A 19,324-nucleotide genomic window follows, 5' to 3' on the forward strand; every position below is an offset into this window, starting at 1 on the left:
GTCGTATTTTTGCGGATGTGATTTAAAAAGCGAATAAATGAATGATTATGATTATAAATATCAGCACCTGGTCAATTTACACTTCAAAGTATATGAGTGAATCTATAATATCTACAAAAAATCCACAAGTAAAATACAAACATAGTTTAGCCCGTCCCATCCCAACCTATATACGTCTCACTGCTGGGCACAGGCCTCCTCTCAGAACAAGAGGGCTTGGGCCATAGTTCCCACGCGGGCCCATTGCGGATTGGGAACTACACACGCGCCATTGAATTGCTTCGCAGGTTTGTGCAGGTTTCCTCACGATGTTTTCCTTCACCGCAAAGCTCGTGGTAAATTTCAAATGTAACCCGCCGTATGTCGATTAGTTTCTCTCAGTTCCGTATGTCCATCCAGTGCACTGCGTGGTATTTAAACTACGATATTATCTATGCATACTCGTATGCACTTACATATTTTATGTAGTTAGGTTGGTGAATATATGCCTAAATGGTGAATGTATGAACATCAGTAGTGCACACCTATAAAAAAAAATCATTCGAGTTTTGGGATGACTGACACCTACAATATCCGCCCCGGGTGCCACCCATGCTAGCTACGCCACTGCATGGGTATCAACAAAATTTTAAACCAGTTGAACACGAAGCCAAACTTTATAAATGGATATTAAAGTTTACCATCAAGAAACTGTATCCGTTCCATAGCTCCTCCCACCCATTTGGACAGGTAGGCACTTCGGTACCTTGACTGTGCAACGCGATCGCTCTTGTTGGTGTTTCACACACTTGACACCTGAAAATGTTATGAAGAGCCTTAGAGTATAGAAATAAACAGAAACTGCGTGGCTAGATGCATACATGCGCATAATATCCTATCCTATCCTAATTATTATAAATGAGAAAGTTTCTATATAGTTGTAATTTTTCTAAGATTTTTTTATCCATCCATCTAGAATAGGGAAGATTGTTTCTGATAAGTAGATCGCACCAGCGATGTAGTTATAGCATAAGAACCATCACTAGAAAACCTGCTTCCAAATAAAAAAACGCATTCATATCGGTTTACCCGTTTAAGAGCTACGGTGCCACAGACAGACAGAAAGACACATATCGGTCCAACTTATAACATCCCTCTTTTTGCGTCGGGGGTTAAAAACACGGTAAAACAAACACGAAATCCTAACGACTGACAGGCAATCATATCGCGATATTCGCTAAGACAGAGTATTTTCTCTAAATTTTAGGACTTCGGAACATTAAGATGCTTTAATTATGACTGCCAGCCTGGTCTAAATAATTATCATATCATATTAATTTATTGTTTCTATTGCAGGCAACACTGCATAGGTATTATAATATAATTTAAGCATTGCGTAAACGTGGAGATTCCAGAGCAGCCACCAATAGTAGATTGTACAACAAGAGCATAAAACGAGCCATTTTATCAGAGACTTTCATATAGCCACCCGAGCCGGTACGGCGAGGGTGGATAGACACGTCGAGGGAAAATGGGTTTAATGCTCGAGTTTTACACTTTGCTTTTCACTTCGATGGCGAGGAAATGAAATATCAGCAATGGAAACAATAGTTCACTTACTATGTACATTTTATTGTTCATGCATCAATTATATAATTATTATTTTTAGTTTTATTGATTTATTTTGATTGATTAAATTGATTTTTAGTTTGACATAAAATAAAAATTATTAAAAAATATATGTCGAAACTTTTTTGTTTGTAGCTGTTTACACCTAATTGCCTTGGTCTTGGATGAAGATTTTTCTTTATGCACTAGAGCATAAAAAGTCATTTTATGTCGCCTAGATCCAGCATAAACACGAACTTTACGTGCTTGAGAAGTGAAAAAGTTTTTAAAGTTTATTAAGCATTTTCTAACCGTGATATGTATGGTCCAACATTTCGAGCTACGATAGGGGTCATTTGCATAGGCATGGGTTCCGAAGTCGACAACCAGAAACTGTAGTCCTCGCGTTGAGCAAAATCGCAAACTTCGTTAAAATTGCAGAACATATAAGGCATTGTGGAGAACCGACGCAGGCAGCTTCCCGCGGCACCTGTGATCATACAATTTACGTAAATTTTTGCGACGAAATGAAATGGATAAATGATTTTTAAATTGTATTATTACTTATAGTACTAAGTGTTATTATTACACTATAGTGCGAATGGTAAGTCGAAGAACTCATTATAGTTATAAATAAGTTTTCTAGAAGCCATTTTTTGAGTCGGCTTTTAGAAATTGTGATGGAAGCTGCATTCCTATCCTAATATCGTCTGGCAGACGGTTGTACACGGAGGGGCCCAAGTAATACACGGATCGGATGACATTGAGCAAGTATGGTAGTAGAACGTGGTATAGGTAAAAACTTAAGTAACTATACATTTAAGGGCATTTTCACAAAAAAGTGTACTCTTTCTTTTTTTTAAATTTTGGAAAAATATGGTTTTTCCTACTCAGAATCAAAAGCAGAATCGATTCCAATGGTTTAAAAAGGTCCCAATCAAAAATGGCAGTTTTGTGACGTTTTTAGGGTTCCGGAGCCAAAATGGCAAAAACGGAACCCTTATAGTTTCGCCATGTCTGTCTGTCTGTCTGTCCGTCCGCGGCTTTGCTCAGGGACTATCAATGCTAAAAAGCTGTAATTTTGCACGGATATATAGGTAAACTAGGCCGACAAAATGGTATAATTAAAAATTAAAAAACAATTTTTTTTAGGGTACCTCCCATAGACGTAAAGTGGGGGTGATTTTTTTTTTCTCATCCAACCCTATAGTGTGGGGTATCGTTGGATAGGTATTTTAAAACCATTAGGGGTTTGTTAAGACAATCGAGCGTCCCCCCCTCCCCTCTAAAATCTAAACCGGTGGGTGGAAAAATTTGAAAAAAATCAGGATGGTAGTAAGTAAGTATATCAAACTTTCAAGGAAAACTATAACGGCTAAGTTTGCTTGCGAATTATTAGTAGTTTATGAGTAAATAGCAGCCTAAGCCATATACCTAAACTTGGAAAATTCCGTATAAAATACGAAACCCTTAGAAAAATATTACTTAATTTATTCGTAATGGCTACGGAACCCTATTTTGGGCGTGTCCGACACGCTCTTGGCCGGTTTTTTTTTCATTACATTCGGTATGGGCGTCACAAAACTGTCATTTTTGATTGGGACATTTTGCAAGGAACATTTGAAATACATTTTGCAAGAAAAGGTACTTGCACGTTTATTTTTTAAAACGCCCTTAAAACCCTTTTGCAAGTAGTAGGAGCGTACAAACAAGTTGACGTTCTATTTTCAAAAAATCATACTAATTTATATGACATGTTGTGTCTGGCATCTATGTAGGGTAAGTCTGGGGTAGATGGTCATAGTTTTTAATAAAATCAATTAAAAAAGAATTTATATGCTACAATGGAAATCTATATTATAAATATTATAATGTCAAACCAATTTCTGAACAATTTCCAATAAAATCGTTACGAATTATGATGAGTAAAAAAATCACAGTTGGATATCTCTCCCGATGTGTGAATGACCATAGCAGTAGGGGTAAGGTAGCCATAACACAATTATAGGTTTAGCGTAATTTTTGGTCCGTATTTTAATATTTATATTAATTAGGAACACGTGTTGTCAAACCAAGTGTAATTTCCATGTGTGCAAATCTGGCACACTGCATTGAAGCCAGTCTTCAACGAGAACTGTTTTTTTATTTTTTTTTGCTAAACCAATGGATGATGTCATTATCGTTTACCTGCTGTTTTTTTATTTAAGACATATAACATATTTAATGGTACATTGTCAGTACTACCTGATACTTTTCAGAAAACTTCTATGCAATCATTACATACTGAATCAAATTGGCCATCTCTCCTCCACGGGATAGATGGCCATTGGCCATACCTAGAATAAAAAGAAGTAAAAGCACGACACGCATTATTTTGTGGTTATACTTTGCAACAATTACTAAAACCATCATTACTTTAAGAAACTAACATCATAAATCATAACCATGTAAAACATGAGCACTCTAAAAAAGATTTATACGTAACAAAACTAAAGGATTTTATTACACTTTGTTTTTTTTTTCCAAACTGTTGGCTTTACTCTTACCGCAGCTCCCACCCATGTAAGAAACTACAAACTGAACTAAAGTCAATGCTTCTATGAATTTTTTCGATTGGCCATCTCTCATTTATTACATACATTCTATCTACCCCGGAATTGCCTTAGTTACAGTCGAGGAAACTGAATCACGTACCAGGGCGGACTAGTGGAACCTTTGAGCCACTAATGTCATGTTGTCATCCCATATATTTGCGAAAGAAATCATAGCGAAAAGTATTACGAAAAGGTTCCACCTTGGCATGTGATTCAGTTCACTGGATTGTACAACCTTTTCATAATACATTTCGCTATGATTTCTTTCGCAAATGTATGGGATGTCAACATGATATTAGTAGTACAAAAGTTCCACCCTGTTACGTGATTCAGTTTCCTTGACTGTACATACAAGTGGAATGGGAGGGGCTTACTTAAGTTTTATACTTATAACCACTTGCACGGACTGTTTGATACGGACTTGTTCGATCTTCTGTTAATGCTTTTAAGGGTTTCGTAGCCCAAATGGCAAAAACGGAACGCTTATAGTTTTTAACCCTTTACCAGGCCCCTTAGAACTAGCGTGTCTTCATACGTACTTTATACAACCGTATTTAAGGCCTTGTAAAAAATGTATTTACGAAAGTCGGAAATGTTCCTTTAAACCAGAAATAAAAATGCGGGTTACGGTTATCCCATCGCCTGTCTAAGTAATTAACTGTCATACTCGATTTTGTCTTATTATATTCTTGATCAGGCGAAGGGATATATTCCTCCCACATCTTATTCTTCAGGGAAAGTCTTTAAAAGGAGATTTTACAGCTAGGTACATGAATTCGCTCTAGGTTGAACACAAAAACAGTTTTATTACTTACGCGAGTTTTTATGACACGACAAGACAATTTACCGGGCCATGGGAAGAATAGCTCCCGCACAGTTAAACTCTAATAAGGCCATGGGATAACGTCAACCCACATCCTAATTTTGGTCATACACAAAAATGCATGAATATTTAGCAATGTTTAAGATTACATTACCTTTCAACACTCAAAATCTATAAAATATCAAAAAATTATTCGATCTATGTACTTCTGTTTCATAGAAATTAAGGAAAGTGTTCCAATTTCTCCGTAGTTTACTGAAATTAGAGTTCAAGTGAATCTAAACGGCTGCCAAAGATTATATTACGCGATTTAGAAGCGTGTTGTGAATGAAGATAATAAAATACTATTTTCAGGGCTCGACAAAATATTTTGTAGGAGGTTTGGAGTTAAAACCTGACTACGGTAACCGATATAAGATGTGGGAGGAATACCCTTCGCCTGGTAAAGGGTTAAACTTGAACTCAAAAGCAACGAAAGCAGTCGGATTTTATGCAATTAGTTTTAGCAGTAGTTAACAAGATATCGCACGAAATTAAGCATGAATTTAAAAACCATGACAAACATAATAATATGTATATATTTTTTTAAATTAGTTAAGCATAATTTCAGAAGAACGCCCATAATACATACCTAAGTCTTGTCCATGTGCTTTGCCGTTCGCAACAATATGCATGAAGGAGAACCCTTCCCACATCGGTGCCGTACCAGCCGGGCATCGTGGAATCATGCTGCTTTGTGAATGCATAACAAAGAAATAGCCTCTTGACTTCGGCACAGGTGGTGGAGGCGCTGGCAAACCGGGCGCTCCTGTAGCACCGCGTTGACCTTGATCGCCTTGCATACCACGAAAGCCTCTTCGTCCTACACGCCCCCTGCTTCCAGGCAGGCCTTCAAAGCCAGCGAAGCCCATATCTCCGATTTCTCCCTTAAGCCCCGGGAGACCATTCCTACCAAATGCTCCAGGACGTCCGTCAATTCCGTCCTTTCCTGGAGTGCCCTGAACACCTCTATAACCTTTCGGCCCCGGTGTAATTTCCGAAGCAAAAATAGCCTCGCCCACATCTCCTTTTACCCCTTTAGGACCTAGATAACCTTCTGCACCGTCTTGACCTCTTTCTCCAGCGTATCCTTTTAAACCTCGTTGCCCTTGATTTCCACGTAAACCATTTTGACCAGGTTCTCCTTGTTCTCCTTTATTGCCTTTTAGCCCCACTTCGCCAGGCCAACCAGGCTGTCCCGTCATACCTTTAGGGCTTATTGCAAGTCCAGGTTCACCTATGTCTCCTCTACGGCCAGTTAGGCCCGGAATTCCTGGCATTCCTATACGCCCGGGAGCTCCATGTTGTCCTCGGTTACCCATCCTGCCCATATTGCCTTTTATTCCTTTTGGACCTTCGAAAACTAGACCTTGCTGACCCGGCAAACCTACAGGACCGTCCAATCCATATTCACCCGGAGCACCTTTTTGACCCATCGGCCCAGGCCAGCCATTAAGTCCATTAAAACCAGGGCGACCAGCTTCTCCTTGTTCTGCATTTATTCCATCTAATCCACGTAATCCCGGAGCGCCTCGATCACCAACCATTCCCTTTAAACCAGGTAAACCTTTATCTCCATAACTTCCTTGAAAACCAATATCTCCTCTGTCTCCTTGAGAGCCTTTTAACCCACGAAAACCAGGCTCTCCAGAAAAGCCGCGACTACCAGGAAAACCGTCCGGTCCAAAGTCGCCCATGTCTCCTTTAGTGCCTGTTATGGGAATTGTATAACCTTGGTCACCTCTTATACCCTTAATTCCTATATCCCCCGTAGTTCCTATTTCTCCTTGAAAACCCTGGTCTCCAGGAATACCAGGTAATCCCATTCGCCCGGGAGTCCCGTCCATCCCGTAATCACCCTTTTTGCCTGGGTTTCCAGCGAATCCTCTTAAACCTTGATTTCCTTTAGCACCGTAGAAACCAGGCTTACCAGGCCGTCCTGGTTGACCTGGGAATCCTTTATCTCCAGTTTTACCAAATGGGCCGTCTTCACCATCATCGCCTTGCTCGCCTTTGGTTCCAGGAACTCCAGGCAGTCCAAATACCCCAGGGTTACCTATTTCACCCTTAGGGCCAGTCCTACCGTAGATGTCTTCACCCAAATCTCCATCATCACCTTTAAGCCCTTCTAAACCATCAAAACCTGGGTTACCTGGGAAGCCAATTATGCCTGGTTCCCCGAAGTCTCCTTTATCCCCGCTAAAAGCATCATCTCCTGGCAATCCTTGTTGTCCCATAAAACCTTGATCTCCTCTCTGTCCTTTAATGCCCGTCGAACCTGGTAATCCAGAGAAACCTATACTTCCGTTTTCGCCACGAATTCCTTGAAGTCCTCGTGGTCCTTGCACTCCGGGGAGGCCCGATAATCCGAATAACCCAGGGCTTCCTGTGTCACCTTGATCTCCTGATTCTCCGGGGGCTCCAGGTTTGCCGATCATACCTGGGAAGCCCTTTACACCAGGCTTTCCGGGTTCGCCGCTAAGGCCTCGGTACCCTTGCCGGCCAGGCTCTCCCTTTGGTCCTTTAGGACCGGAGTCACCGTCTAATCCCTGACGGCCTTTTAGCCCTTGGTCTCCTATTACTCCGAAGAGACCTGGCTGACCTGGCTGCCCGGGCATTCCAGGGGCACCTTGAACTATTAAACCTTGTTTTCCTTTACGTCCCTGTCAACAAAAGGGTAATTTCATAAAATATAAGAAACAAAATACAAAATTTACAACTATCGACAATGAATGACTGACAGAACTCAAATCAAATAGATGCTTTAAAATTTATATCGATTAACAGTGTATATCCTGGGCTCCTGGCGTCGCTACATAGATCATCGCACGTTCTTGGCTAAACATCAGGTTTAGTAGAAGTTACCTGTATCTCGAGATATATTTCTTTAACTTCGGTAATCGTGGTGTCTTTAGTCTGGGTATTTGGAGCCAGGGTCTCAAACAAATTTACGAATTTACGAATTAAATACAATAACCGAAAATTTACCTGAGGCCGTATTGTTTAACACGGGGCACTCGAAATTGCATTCATTATCTCTTTATAGTCTAGCCTCATCTTATACCGTTTGATAGAAAGAAATGGTGAAAACAATTATTGTGCTTCAGAGTACATTAGACAATATAGCTTGTGGTGTAACACACTTTTAAATAGTATCCAAATGCATTTTAAGAAAATGAAAGGGCCTTAAAATTGAAATCCTAGTACGAAGTATAAAAACTTGCACCGTAATATGTAGTCATGGTAAAAAAAAAACCTATAACTTTCGATTCTAACTATGTGACTCGCTTAAGCTTAAAGTTTAGCTGTGATAACAACAAGATAGAATATGAAGAATTGGAGAATAAGCCAGTTGTTGTGTGAAACTTTGTGAATACTGCTATTGCTATACGTACTGCTGGACCCATTGACCCATATGGACCATTATCTCCGGGGATCCCCTGAATTCCCTTTGGACCTATAGGGCCAGGGTGACCTGATAGTCCTGGAAAGCCTGGTTCTCCAATGTCACCAGCTTCGCCTTTTTCGCCATCAATTCCTCTTTCTCCTGGTATGTTGGGAAAACCGGCTTCACCACGAGATCCCTTCTGTCCTCTTGGTGCATCATAACCTTTTGGGCCTATTCTTCCTGGGCTGCCTGGCTCACCAAAAGGTCCATTATTTCCTTTTTCTCCGGCTATTCCTTTTATACCCATTGGACCTGGAAGACTTAATCCAGGCAGACCTTGGTCACCCTTTATTCCGCCAAATCCGGCGTAACCTTGATCACCTCGGTCGCCCTTTCTGCCGCGGAATCCTATTAAGTAAAAGGGACAGTATTTAAACACTGACACAGGCAAAGACAGAGCGATGGGGATATATTTGTTTGTGTATGGGTGTGGTAGTAGGCAACGTAAACACGTAAACAGTTTATTCTGGATTACTCAAGTGTATTTTTTCGAAGTAGCCAGCCAGATATGACATACTCTTGGATGCCTATATTTGCTACGAAATTTGGCCTTCATGTCAGCGGTTTTCGCTGTTCATGGTGTGTCGTCCGTCAGTCAGTAAGTCACAAGTATATATAAAAATGCTTACCTACTATATACACAGTTTTTAGGGTTCCGGAGCCAAAATAGCAAAAACGGAATGGACGGTATGTCACAGGCTTTTTACTCGAAAACTACAAGATGTAAATCAATGAAATTTGGAGTACAGATGTCTTGTCAAAGCCGCTATTCAGTTTTGTAGTTAAATTACAAAAAAATATTTATAGGGGGGGCTCCATACACGTAACAGAAATTGAAAAAATAAAAAAAAAAAATAACTCGCGTTCATCGTGTTCGACACATAGTTCGACAGCTCTTTTGAAAAGATAGTAAGGTTTCTCAAAAACTTTTTGATTAAGTGAAGATTTCCGGAAATAATCGCGATAATAAATAATAATCCCTCTATCTTGTAAAAAAATATGCAAAAATATGGAAAGGTAACGCTTAATAAATACTTTCAAAGAAAATTGGTTTCAACATGATCGGATATACCGTTTTTGAGTTATTGCCGAAAAACTGCGCTTCTCAACAAAAGAACGTAAGTGCCGTGAAGATACGGTCTTTTTCTGGTAATAGATTTTAAGTGTTTTAATTGTGTTATAACGCACATAATATTACTTGATTTTTTCGTAATGACTACGGAGCCCTATCTTGGGCGTGTCCGACACGCTCTTGGCCGGTTTTATTTATTTCCGTTAACTTCGGCAGACGGAAATTTCTTTAGCTATTATGTGTAAATTTAAAACGGAATAGTTATGGACTGAAAAAACGTCATAAATTAAGGATCTTTACGCTGTTCTACTGCTAATAATGAATTATCTTAACTTGATTATCTTTTAAACAGTAAGATTTAGGCCACTAGTGTCTTACATAAATTAACTTCATTTGACCTGTAGATTGGCCCCTTAAAATTAACGGAAATCAACACACGGAAACGGAAACGGAAATAACACTGAACATAAAAATTTTTTTTTTTTAATTTCATGGGTTTTTCGAAATTTATGTGCGAAATCACATTTGTAATTTACCATGAGCTTTACGGTAAAGAAAAACATCGCAAGGAAATTACCACTCAGCTACGAAGAAATTCAATTGTGTGTGTGTGTGTGTGTGTGTGTGTGTGTGTGTGTGTGTGTGTGTGTGTGTGTGTGTGTGTGTGTGTGCGTGCGTGCGTGCGTGCGTGCGTGCGTGTGTGTGTGTGTGTGTGTGAGCTACGGCCCAAGCCCTCTTGTTCCGAGAGGAGGCCTGTGCTCTGCAGTGGGACTTTAATAGGTTGAGATGATGATGGTTCCTGATATGAAAATATTTTAGTTACATAAGGGAACTATATTTTCTGTTACTTAAATATAGATTTGTATTAGTACTAGGCAACATATTTATCAAAACTGTCTCTAAGTATGAGTCATCAGATTAATGTAAACCTGTATCCTAAATTAAAGTTTGATCAACAAAATTCGATCACCAAAATAATAGACCTATTTGGCTATTTATCACCTAATAAATAGATCAGTTCCTTACAGCCTTATTAATAAAAAATCCTTAATTGAGGTTTGATCGGTCTGTTACTTAGCAGACTGATTAAGCTTGTTAGACGGTTGTCAAGAAGTATGATTCATAAACGCTTGCTAGCAGTCTGCTAGTTGTTGAGCTGCTGATAGACGGATTAGACGCGTTATGTTGGCAATCTTGACAAATCAAAGATAAAAAATGGCCTCATCGATAATTAAAAAAAAATTGACAATAGTGACAGCAAATTAGCAGGAAAAAAAGCGAGATGTTTGTTTTCCCGCCATTTCCGATCCGCGTGTTTATGTTTAAGTTCAAAAAGCCGTAATTAAATTATGTTAATCATCCTAATTTTATTTTTCTCATATTTATTGTTAGTAAAGTAGCAGTAATTTTAGAGGATTTTTAAATACAAATTCCTGAAAATAAATTTTCCTGGTTTTTTTTTTAAATCTTTGCGTAACTTCACCCTTCACTAAAAATATCTTCGGTATGGTTTTTTGCTCTTGTCAAAGTCAGCTGTTCAAACTTGTGGCGGCCATTTTGTGACTTAGCAGGGAGATGAAGGAGGGTCTACGGTCCTCTAACTTTAGCAGAGCCTTGATCGACTGATTAGCGCTAACAGACGTTTATGAATCACGTTTTTTAGCATCGGGCCTTCAAGGAGCCTTCAAGGAGGCTCTAACTTTTTATGAATAAGGCTGTTTAATCAGGCAATTTTTTTTTATTTTGTAATTTGTCATGCATCACAATATCATTATTATTGAAATTATTGTAAATATTACACTACAATCCTGGCCTGACTTGTTAAGGTTTAACCGTTTCGAAAATGGTTAAACTGATCGAGTGCATATATGCTTCCGGATTGAAAGTGTCTTTGCGAACTTCTTTCTGCTGGCGTTCGTGTCGTCATAGTGTGTTGTATGTTTTTATGTTTTAGTTTTTAAATTTGCAATTAAAAAAAAAAACAGCATTGCCGTAACATTATGCTGAGTTGAGTGGGGCCCACTTTATACTATTCGATGTTATTTTTATTCTTTCCATCTAATATATTTTTATGTGTATCGACTATGTGCAAATAAATGTTTCTCTCTCTCTCTCTCTCTCTCTCTTAATTCGATGCTTCTACCAATTCTACTAAGGCAGGTCTGGTTAGATCCGAAGACGAGCGAAGCGAGGAGGAGTGCTAGGTAGAACTGCGACCTTCAGTGCGCGAGCCGAGCGAGCGAAGCGAGCATGCCGCGTTAGTTGGCCGGCGAAGTGCCAGAACCAATCATTTTTTGCTAATACTTGTATGATGATGATGAGTACAAAATGTTTGTAGTCTACGAGTACTACAAACACTTGTACATCATCGTACTTGAGTATATAGGTATGTATGTACCCGTTGTTTAGCACCCATAGAACAAACTTTGCTTAGTTTAGGGTTGGGTCAATTGGTGTAATTTGTAAGAGGATATTATTATTATTCTCTTTATTTATTTTTTTATTCTTAGGATTAGGTTTTTATAATAGTTGTAAGAAGTAAAATACAGAAAAGTACATACATAATAAAAATACTATAAAAACCTAACCTAGTTTTCCGCCGGTAACGGGGCACGGCCCAAGCTACCGGTGGTCAGGGCTGCAGAGTGAGGAACCTCCGGACGATGCGTGCCGTGTCCAGAAGTACCGCCTTCTGTATCTGGCCCTTGATCCAGCCATCTAGCGAGGAGAGTCTTGAGATGTTGGTCGAGACTCTTCGCTATTAGGCCGTTTGCCGAAACGACTATCGGGACAATGATCGTCGAGTCAACATCCCACATAGCAGTCACCTCGTGAGCCAAATCAAGGTACTTGCTGAGTTTGTCCTTCTCGGCCTTCACGAGGTTCTCGTCATGTGGGATGGTGATGTCGACGAGCACTGCCTGGCGGTTTGATCGATCTGTCAGCACGATATCAGGTTTATTAGCTACAATAGTCCTTTATAGTCCCTACATTATTATTATGTTTTTAACTTTTCGTCATTATCGTTCAATTGCAGTTAAATTTTTTGTTAATCAGTATTATTTTACAGTGATTATAATTAATTTTTAGGTAGTAATTTCTATATTGTTTGGTGATTCAGTTTTAGTGGCACATCTATTATTTTGGAACCCAATATAATTATTTGATGATCAATATTATTTAGGAGTCATTTTTTAATAATATTTAAGTAACCGTTTTAATATTATTTGGTGATTCAATTTAGGTGGAAGATCTACTATTTTAGGAACAAATATTATTTATTAGGTTGCAGAAAATGCATTTTTTTGTGATCAATAAAATCCTATATACCTTTTAGTCCTGTAGGTCCTGGGGGACCTCTGACTCCCTTGACGTTTAAATCATTGTCAATAGCATCTCCATTGTCTCCTTTTATTCCTGGCTCACCAGGGGCACCTGCTACACCCCTGAAATCAGCAATATACACTGTCATCAAATTTAGCCAAGATATTTCAGCGGATGGTTGGGTAAGTTTAAACACACCTGTTAGGGTTTATGGGAATTTTTCATGACACACCTTTGACGCGGTACTCTTATGGAACATCGACCAAATGTATGGGAACATTCATCTATTTTAATAAAAACTTTTACAGGGGTGATAAGTCACATTTGCTCAACCACCTGCTGATATGTTCCGGATTATTTAAAAACGGGTTCGTATTATAATGTATAAATTTAAAATACATTTCGTTTGAAATACAGAAAATTATAAAATACAATAAATCAAAATATATAGTTATTTGACATAAGTTCTAAACGCATAAGCTTGAAATGCATAGTGGTCAAAATATATAATAGTTACAATGCATAATGGTTCTTAGTCATATGGCACAAAATACATATGTTGATAATGTATACGTTAAAAAAAAAATACAAATAAAAACCGATTCAACCGTGTTTTAAATTTATACATTGTAATACGTACCCTTTAAAAACACCTTGTGCTTGTATGTTTATATGATACGTATTACAGTGTCACAAAATAAGTAATAGTGACAGTGTTAAACAATGCAAGTAGTATTATATATGTAGATAAATACACATTTAAATACATATTGAACATCCAAGACCCGAGAACAAACATTCGTATTATTCATACAAATATCTGCCCCGGCCGGGAATCGAACCCGGAACCTCAAGCTTCGTTGTCAGGTTCTCTAACCACTTGGCCATCCGGGCGTCTAATTAATTACATAACATTAATTAATTACTTAGGACCAGCGTCTCCTTTTTCTCCTCGGTAAAAGTGAATCGGAGCATAAGCGTTCTCGCCGGGTCGGCCGGGGGCCCCGTCCCGCCCTCGTGAGCCATTCAACCCAGGCAGACCTGGTAATCCGTAATCGCCTATTGGTCCCTTGATACCTATGGGCCCGTCTGGCCCTCGCAATCCTGGCCAGCCAGGGTCGCCGATAATACCGGGCTCCCCTATAAATCCTGAAAGAATATCGGAATAATTAGTAAAGCTTTTCAATTGGCACATTCTAAATTTCAGAGGACCAACCGAGCTTTGTAGATCTACTAATCGTCTATCGAATGTATACCCATATTCTTTAACGAAAAAATGTTTTTAGTGATAATAGGTGTTATCACCTTATTTATGTAGTAGCTGTCTTAATGAAAAATCGAAATCCCCATACTGCGTACATTTTGATTAGGAGAGAGGATAACACTGAATATTTATAGATACCTACTAATTTGTTCGGAACCCTCAGTTCGCGAGTCCGACTCGCATTTAGACGGTTTTCTGTAGACTATACCACCTAAATTGTAATAGCATCGTACTCATACCTGTGTCACCCGGAAGTCCAGGGTCCGCACGTTTTTGGTCGAATGGCGGTTCAATAAGTTTTCCAGGCTGCCCTTTTGGACCCTCCGGCCCAGGGTTCCCTGTTAAACCTTTAACTCCAGTCATGCCTTTTTGACCTCGCCGACCAGGCACACCAGGAAGGCCCAGCTGGCCACGAGGACCTGGTAATCCTGAAAAACCTGGTTCACCAGCCACACCAGGGAAGCCCTGGTCACCTCTTTGACCCTTGCGACCAGGATAACCTAAAAAAAATAATGCATACCTTTAGATTATATTGATGGTAGGCTTAGGTACATCGGGAATAATCGGGACAGACGGAAACAGTCAAAAACTTGTAAAATAGAAGATTTTCAATTTGTTCTATATATTTCGTGTTTTGTACTAACTAGAAGGTTCTAAATTTTAAAGTTAACCGAATTAAAAGAATATTTAATTTTTCAAGCTAATAATAATAATTACCAGGAGCGCAGTATGGACAATTATCACCGCGTATTCCCTTCGGTCCAGGGTACCCTTGGAATCCCGGGGTACCTGGATCGCCCGTCAATCCAGGCCGCCCAGGTAGACCGTCATCTCCTGGTGGGCCTGCACCGTGAATTCCAGTTCCTGGGTATCCAGGAGGGCCCGTTAATCCGGTATCACCAATGTTGCCACGTAGTCCAGGGAGACCATCTTGACCGGGTATGCCATCTTCCCCTGGTTCACCTTTTACTGTATTGCCTTTGAAACCTTTCGGTCCTGCATCTCCCTGCAAACCGGGGTTACCCGGGATACCTCGAGGACCAAGCGCGCCTGGATAGCCACGATCACCTGGTTCACCTTTAGGAGAGATTCCAGGGTTACCTTGGCGGCCAGGAAAACCTTTAGGACCTGGCAAGCCGACGGGCCCTACGTTTCCAGGTGGACCGCGTGCACCATCTATTCCTGGTTCACCAATAGTCCCAGGATAACCTAACGGTCCTTGAGGTCCTTGTGAACCTTGTCTCAGCGGCTCGTTTAGAGTTTCATCGTAAAATCCTTTATCGCCTTGTGGTCCTTGTTCTCCCGGATTGCCATCTCTTCCGTCTTCTCCTCGTTCGCCATCTAAACCATGGCGTCCATCCTGTCCCGCGTAACCTGGGGCGCCCTTATCTCCTTTCGGACCTTCTGGACCATCGGGCCCTCTGCGTCCAGGTTTTCCCCTAGGCCCTTGTTCACCTTCGTCACCTTTGTAACCTTGATTCCCGCGTATACCATTGGGACCCTGGAGAGTTAAAAGTTTCAGTAGGACTTGTTACCCATTATAATCAATTACATTATTATAATAAGGGCAAACATAACATACTCGTAACGCGTTTTTAAATCGACCTTTTACAAAAAACTACATACTTAAGTAAGTAAATTCATTATTCTCTTGTCTTCTTGAAAATCATAAACATTTCATAGCACATAAAAACGCAATAAAGGAATTTACTTACGGGCAACCCCCTCGAGCCAATTTCACCTCGTGCTCCTTTAATGCCTGGTGCCCCACTAAATCCTTTAGCGCCTTTGTTTCCTTTCGATACAATGGTTACATTTTCGCTAAATATGTCGATTAACACTACTTTCGTTGTGATTCCGGGTTCACCTAAGAAACCTTTCTCTCCTTTATCTCCAGGAGGCCCTAAGACATCGTCGCCTGGTGCTCCTCTAGGTCCGAGTGCACCACTTACCCCCATTGGACCCTAAAAAATATTAAACTTTAAAATTTGCTGTCACGTAAACTTATAGTATAGCACATTAATAGCATCCATATAAGGCGAAATAGTTCTGATATAGAAAATAATATAATAATTAAATACCTGGTAACCTTCCTCTCCTCGTGGACCATTATCTCCTGCATAACCTGCCGGCCCTCGTAAACCAGATGGCCCTGGAGCACCGGTGTTGCCTGTGTCTCCTTTCGTACCTCTCGAATTGGCGCCACCTTCTCCAGCTAACCCTCGCATGCCTTTTTCACCATAAGGTCCAGGTACTCCTCTATCTCCAGGATAACCTTGAAACCCAGTTGGTCCCTGAACACCGTCATGGCCGCTGCAGCCATCTATTCCTGGTAAGCCAGCGATACCTTCCAAGCCTCGGAATCCCTTTGTTAACATAAATAAAACATACGTTTTAACTACAAATTCCTACTAAGCTTACAACATTCATGGCGGCAAAATGAGGAATATAATATCGACCTCATATTTTATCGACCATGTAAAATATCGTCCCAATCATATTGTTGTCGAGTTCAAACAAATTTCTACTTACTTCTGGACCAGCAAATCCCGTTGGCCCGTACGGTCCATCCGCACCCTGAAATTACATAAAAATATAAAGTCATGTAGGTAGGTACATCATTTTTTATACGTTATTAATGGCATTTTGTGACAGATACTGACCCGCTCTCCTTTATCTCCCATATCACCATATTGTCCATCTTCACCATATTCTCCTGGGAGCCCCATTCGGCCCTCTGGTCCGTCCTCACCGTAGTCGCCTTGGGGGCCTGGAAGCCCTATGCTGCCCGGGCGACCCCTGTCCCCTTTTATACCGATACAGGCCCCCTCGCATGCTGTTTGGTTGCATACTACCTGTAAAATATTCAACTTTAACTATGACATGTATTTATGGTGCTCAAAAGTAGATTTGGTATTATTTTATAATTTTTGATGATCCCTTACCTACCCGACGCCTACTAGCCATAGGTAAATGGGTAAAAATTATTGTCTACGAGAAATATTGTACCAAATGTAAATAAATGTGCATCAAAGAAAGAATGTCATATTATTATAAGAGTGCTAGCCATTTAAATAAGTATATGAAGACTAAAACTTATTAAATAAGTTATCGTCAATTCAGGGAGCAAGCAAATTAAATGCGTAATTCCTTAGCATAGTTGGCATCCTATTTTTTAATCAATTAAATACTATAGCTATGTAGGTAATTATAAAATCATGTCACAGTAAGTAGGTATATATCACACAATGATAACTGCTATATTGTGACGTCATTGTCGTGCTCAATTACTTTACCAACCAAGGATTAGTGGAGTTTTAGATGGATTTTGCAGTGGTAGCCGGTAACCAAATGATGTCAGCAAAAGCTAACAGTTTTAAATGCAGTAACATTACATTATTGGATTTCTGATTCCTTATGCTTCGCAGGTTACCTATCAAAATATTCAAAATATAACCTGCCAAAGAGAATGTCCTTATTTTTGTCAATAATAGGCACATCATAGATCCTTACTTGTACGTATAGTAAATGCAAAATATTGCCTGTTACCTCTTCACGATGAAACTTGGTACGTATGCAGATAGTTTGAGATCCTGGGAAGGACATAGGATAGGTAGTTTTGAACCCGGAAAAGTGCATAGTTCCCGCTAGATAGCAATAAACGAATTTCTGGCAGACAAGTTATTTATGAATATACACTAGCTGTTGTCCGTCCGAGTAGAAGTATGAAAAATAGTTAACGTCCTAAGTACTCTCAGACCTACCGAATATACACAAAAAAATAAAAATAAATCGGTCAAGCCGTTTCGGAAGAGTTTGGTTACAAACACTGTGATACGAGAATTTAATATATACTGAGCGGCAAACAATCCGGCCCTCAAATGTATGCAGTAATAAGTAATTTTGTATATTTCCTGACCTGTTGAAAGAAACAATTAATATAAAACCAATTTATAAAAAAGGACAAACTCAATATAGACTGCTACAGACCGGTAGCATTACTTTCTATTGTATCCAAAGCTTTTGAAAGGGCCATTTTGAAGAAAAGACAAAATGGATTCCAAAAAGGTAAATCCACAACACTGGCTATCTTCAATCTGGTTCAAAATATATTGATGAATGTTGATAAACGAAGCCCTTGCACTACGGTATTTTTTGATAAAGAAAGCTTTCGATTATGTTCCACATGACCTTCTTCTAAATAAATGTGAAAAAGGATATGTATTTTCACATTCAATTATTGACCCTTTTACCGTAACTATAATTATTAGGGACTTCAAATTTGGCGAAAAAGTAGGTAATACTAACAGCTAAATACAATTTTCAGGATTTAGCAAAATTCCCACAAGATAGGAAATAAAATGGGATTTATATTTTCACTTCAAAATGGCCCTATTTGCGTAACTATAATTATTAGAAACTTCAAATTTGGCATGCAAGTAGGTAATACTAACAGCTAAAAACGACTTTCAGGATTTTACGAAATTCCCACGGGATAGTGAATAAAAAGGATTTGTATTTTCACATTCAATTATTGACCCTTTTACCGTAACTATAATTATTAGGGACTTCAAATTTGGAGAAAAAGTAGGTAATACTAACAGCTAAAAACAATTTTCAGGATTTAGCAAAATTCCCACGGGATAGGAAATAAAATGGGATTTATATTTTCACTTCAAAATGGCCCTATTTGCGTAACTATAATTATTAGAAACTTCAAATTTGGCACGCAAGTAAGTAATACTAACAGCTAAAAACGACTTCCAGGATTTTACGAAATTCCCACGGGATAGTGAATAAAAAGGATTTGTATTTTCACTTTCAATTATTGACCCTTTTACCGTAACTATAATTATTGAATTATTAACTACTAGCTTTTGCCCGCGACTTCGTCCGCGTGGAATAGTAACTTTGGGAAGTATTTAATTTATTTAGTATACCTATTTTGCCAATAATAGCACGTAGAAACTTCTACGGTTTACTGATAATAATCTACTTTAAAACATTGCTATACATATAAACAACTTAATTTTTTTTTGTTCTTCCATCCATCCATCCATGTTCTTTGTAAAATATAAATATTTCGCGGGATGCCACATTTTAGCAATACGACGTGTATTCTACCCTGCCAACATAAAAGGACTGCTTAATTCTTCATAACTCTTGACACCTT

At 39.2% G+C, this 19,324-nt stretch overlaps 1 protein-coding gene across 1 annotated transcript in view; it reads right to left on the reverse strand.

Moving 5' to 3' along the window:
* The window catches only part of vkg (Collagen alpha-1(IV) chain viking), a 51,527-nt gene that overhangs the window by 2,374 nt on the left and 29,829 nt on the right, over positions 1 to 19,324 (reverse strand). Inside the window, exons 2-13 of the mRNA XM_074085637.1 lie at positions 16,815 to 17,006; positions 16,684 to 16,728; positions 16,233 to 16,517; positions 15,867 to 16,115; positions 14,869 to 15,652; positions 14,391 to 14,651; positions 13,814 to 14,036; positions 12,894 to 13,009; positions 8,439 to 8,839; positions 5,636 to 7,706; positions 1,900 to 2,077; positions 681 to 795 (exon numbers count right to left, since the gene is read on the reverse strand). Of these exons, the coding sequence (XP_073941738.1) occupies positions 681 to 795; positions 1,900 to 2,077; positions 5,636 to 7,706; positions 8,439 to 8,839; positions 12,894 to 13,009; positions 13,814 to 14,036; positions 14,391 to 14,651; positions 14,869 to 15,652; positions 15,867 to 16,115; positions 16,233 to 16,517; positions 16,684 to 16,728; positions 16,815 to 17,006 (4,920 nt within the window). The remainder of the gene's footprint in view (positions 1 to 680; positions 796 to 1,899; positions 2,078 to 5,635; positions 7,707 to 8,438; positions 8,840 to 12,893; positions 13,010 to 13,813; positions 14,037 to 14,390; positions 14,652 to 14,868; positions 15,653 to 15,866; positions 16,116 to 16,232; positions 16,518 to 16,683; positions 16,729 to 16,814; positions 17,007 to 19,324) is intronic.

Source organism: Choristoneura fumiferana, chromosome 3 (assembly GCF_025370935.1).
Source record: "Choristoneura fumiferana chromosome 3, NRCan_CFum_1, whole genome shotgun sequence".
Lineage (NCBI taxonomy): Eukaryota > Metazoa > Arthropoda > Insecta > Lepidoptera > Tortricidae > Choristoneura > Choristoneura fumiferana.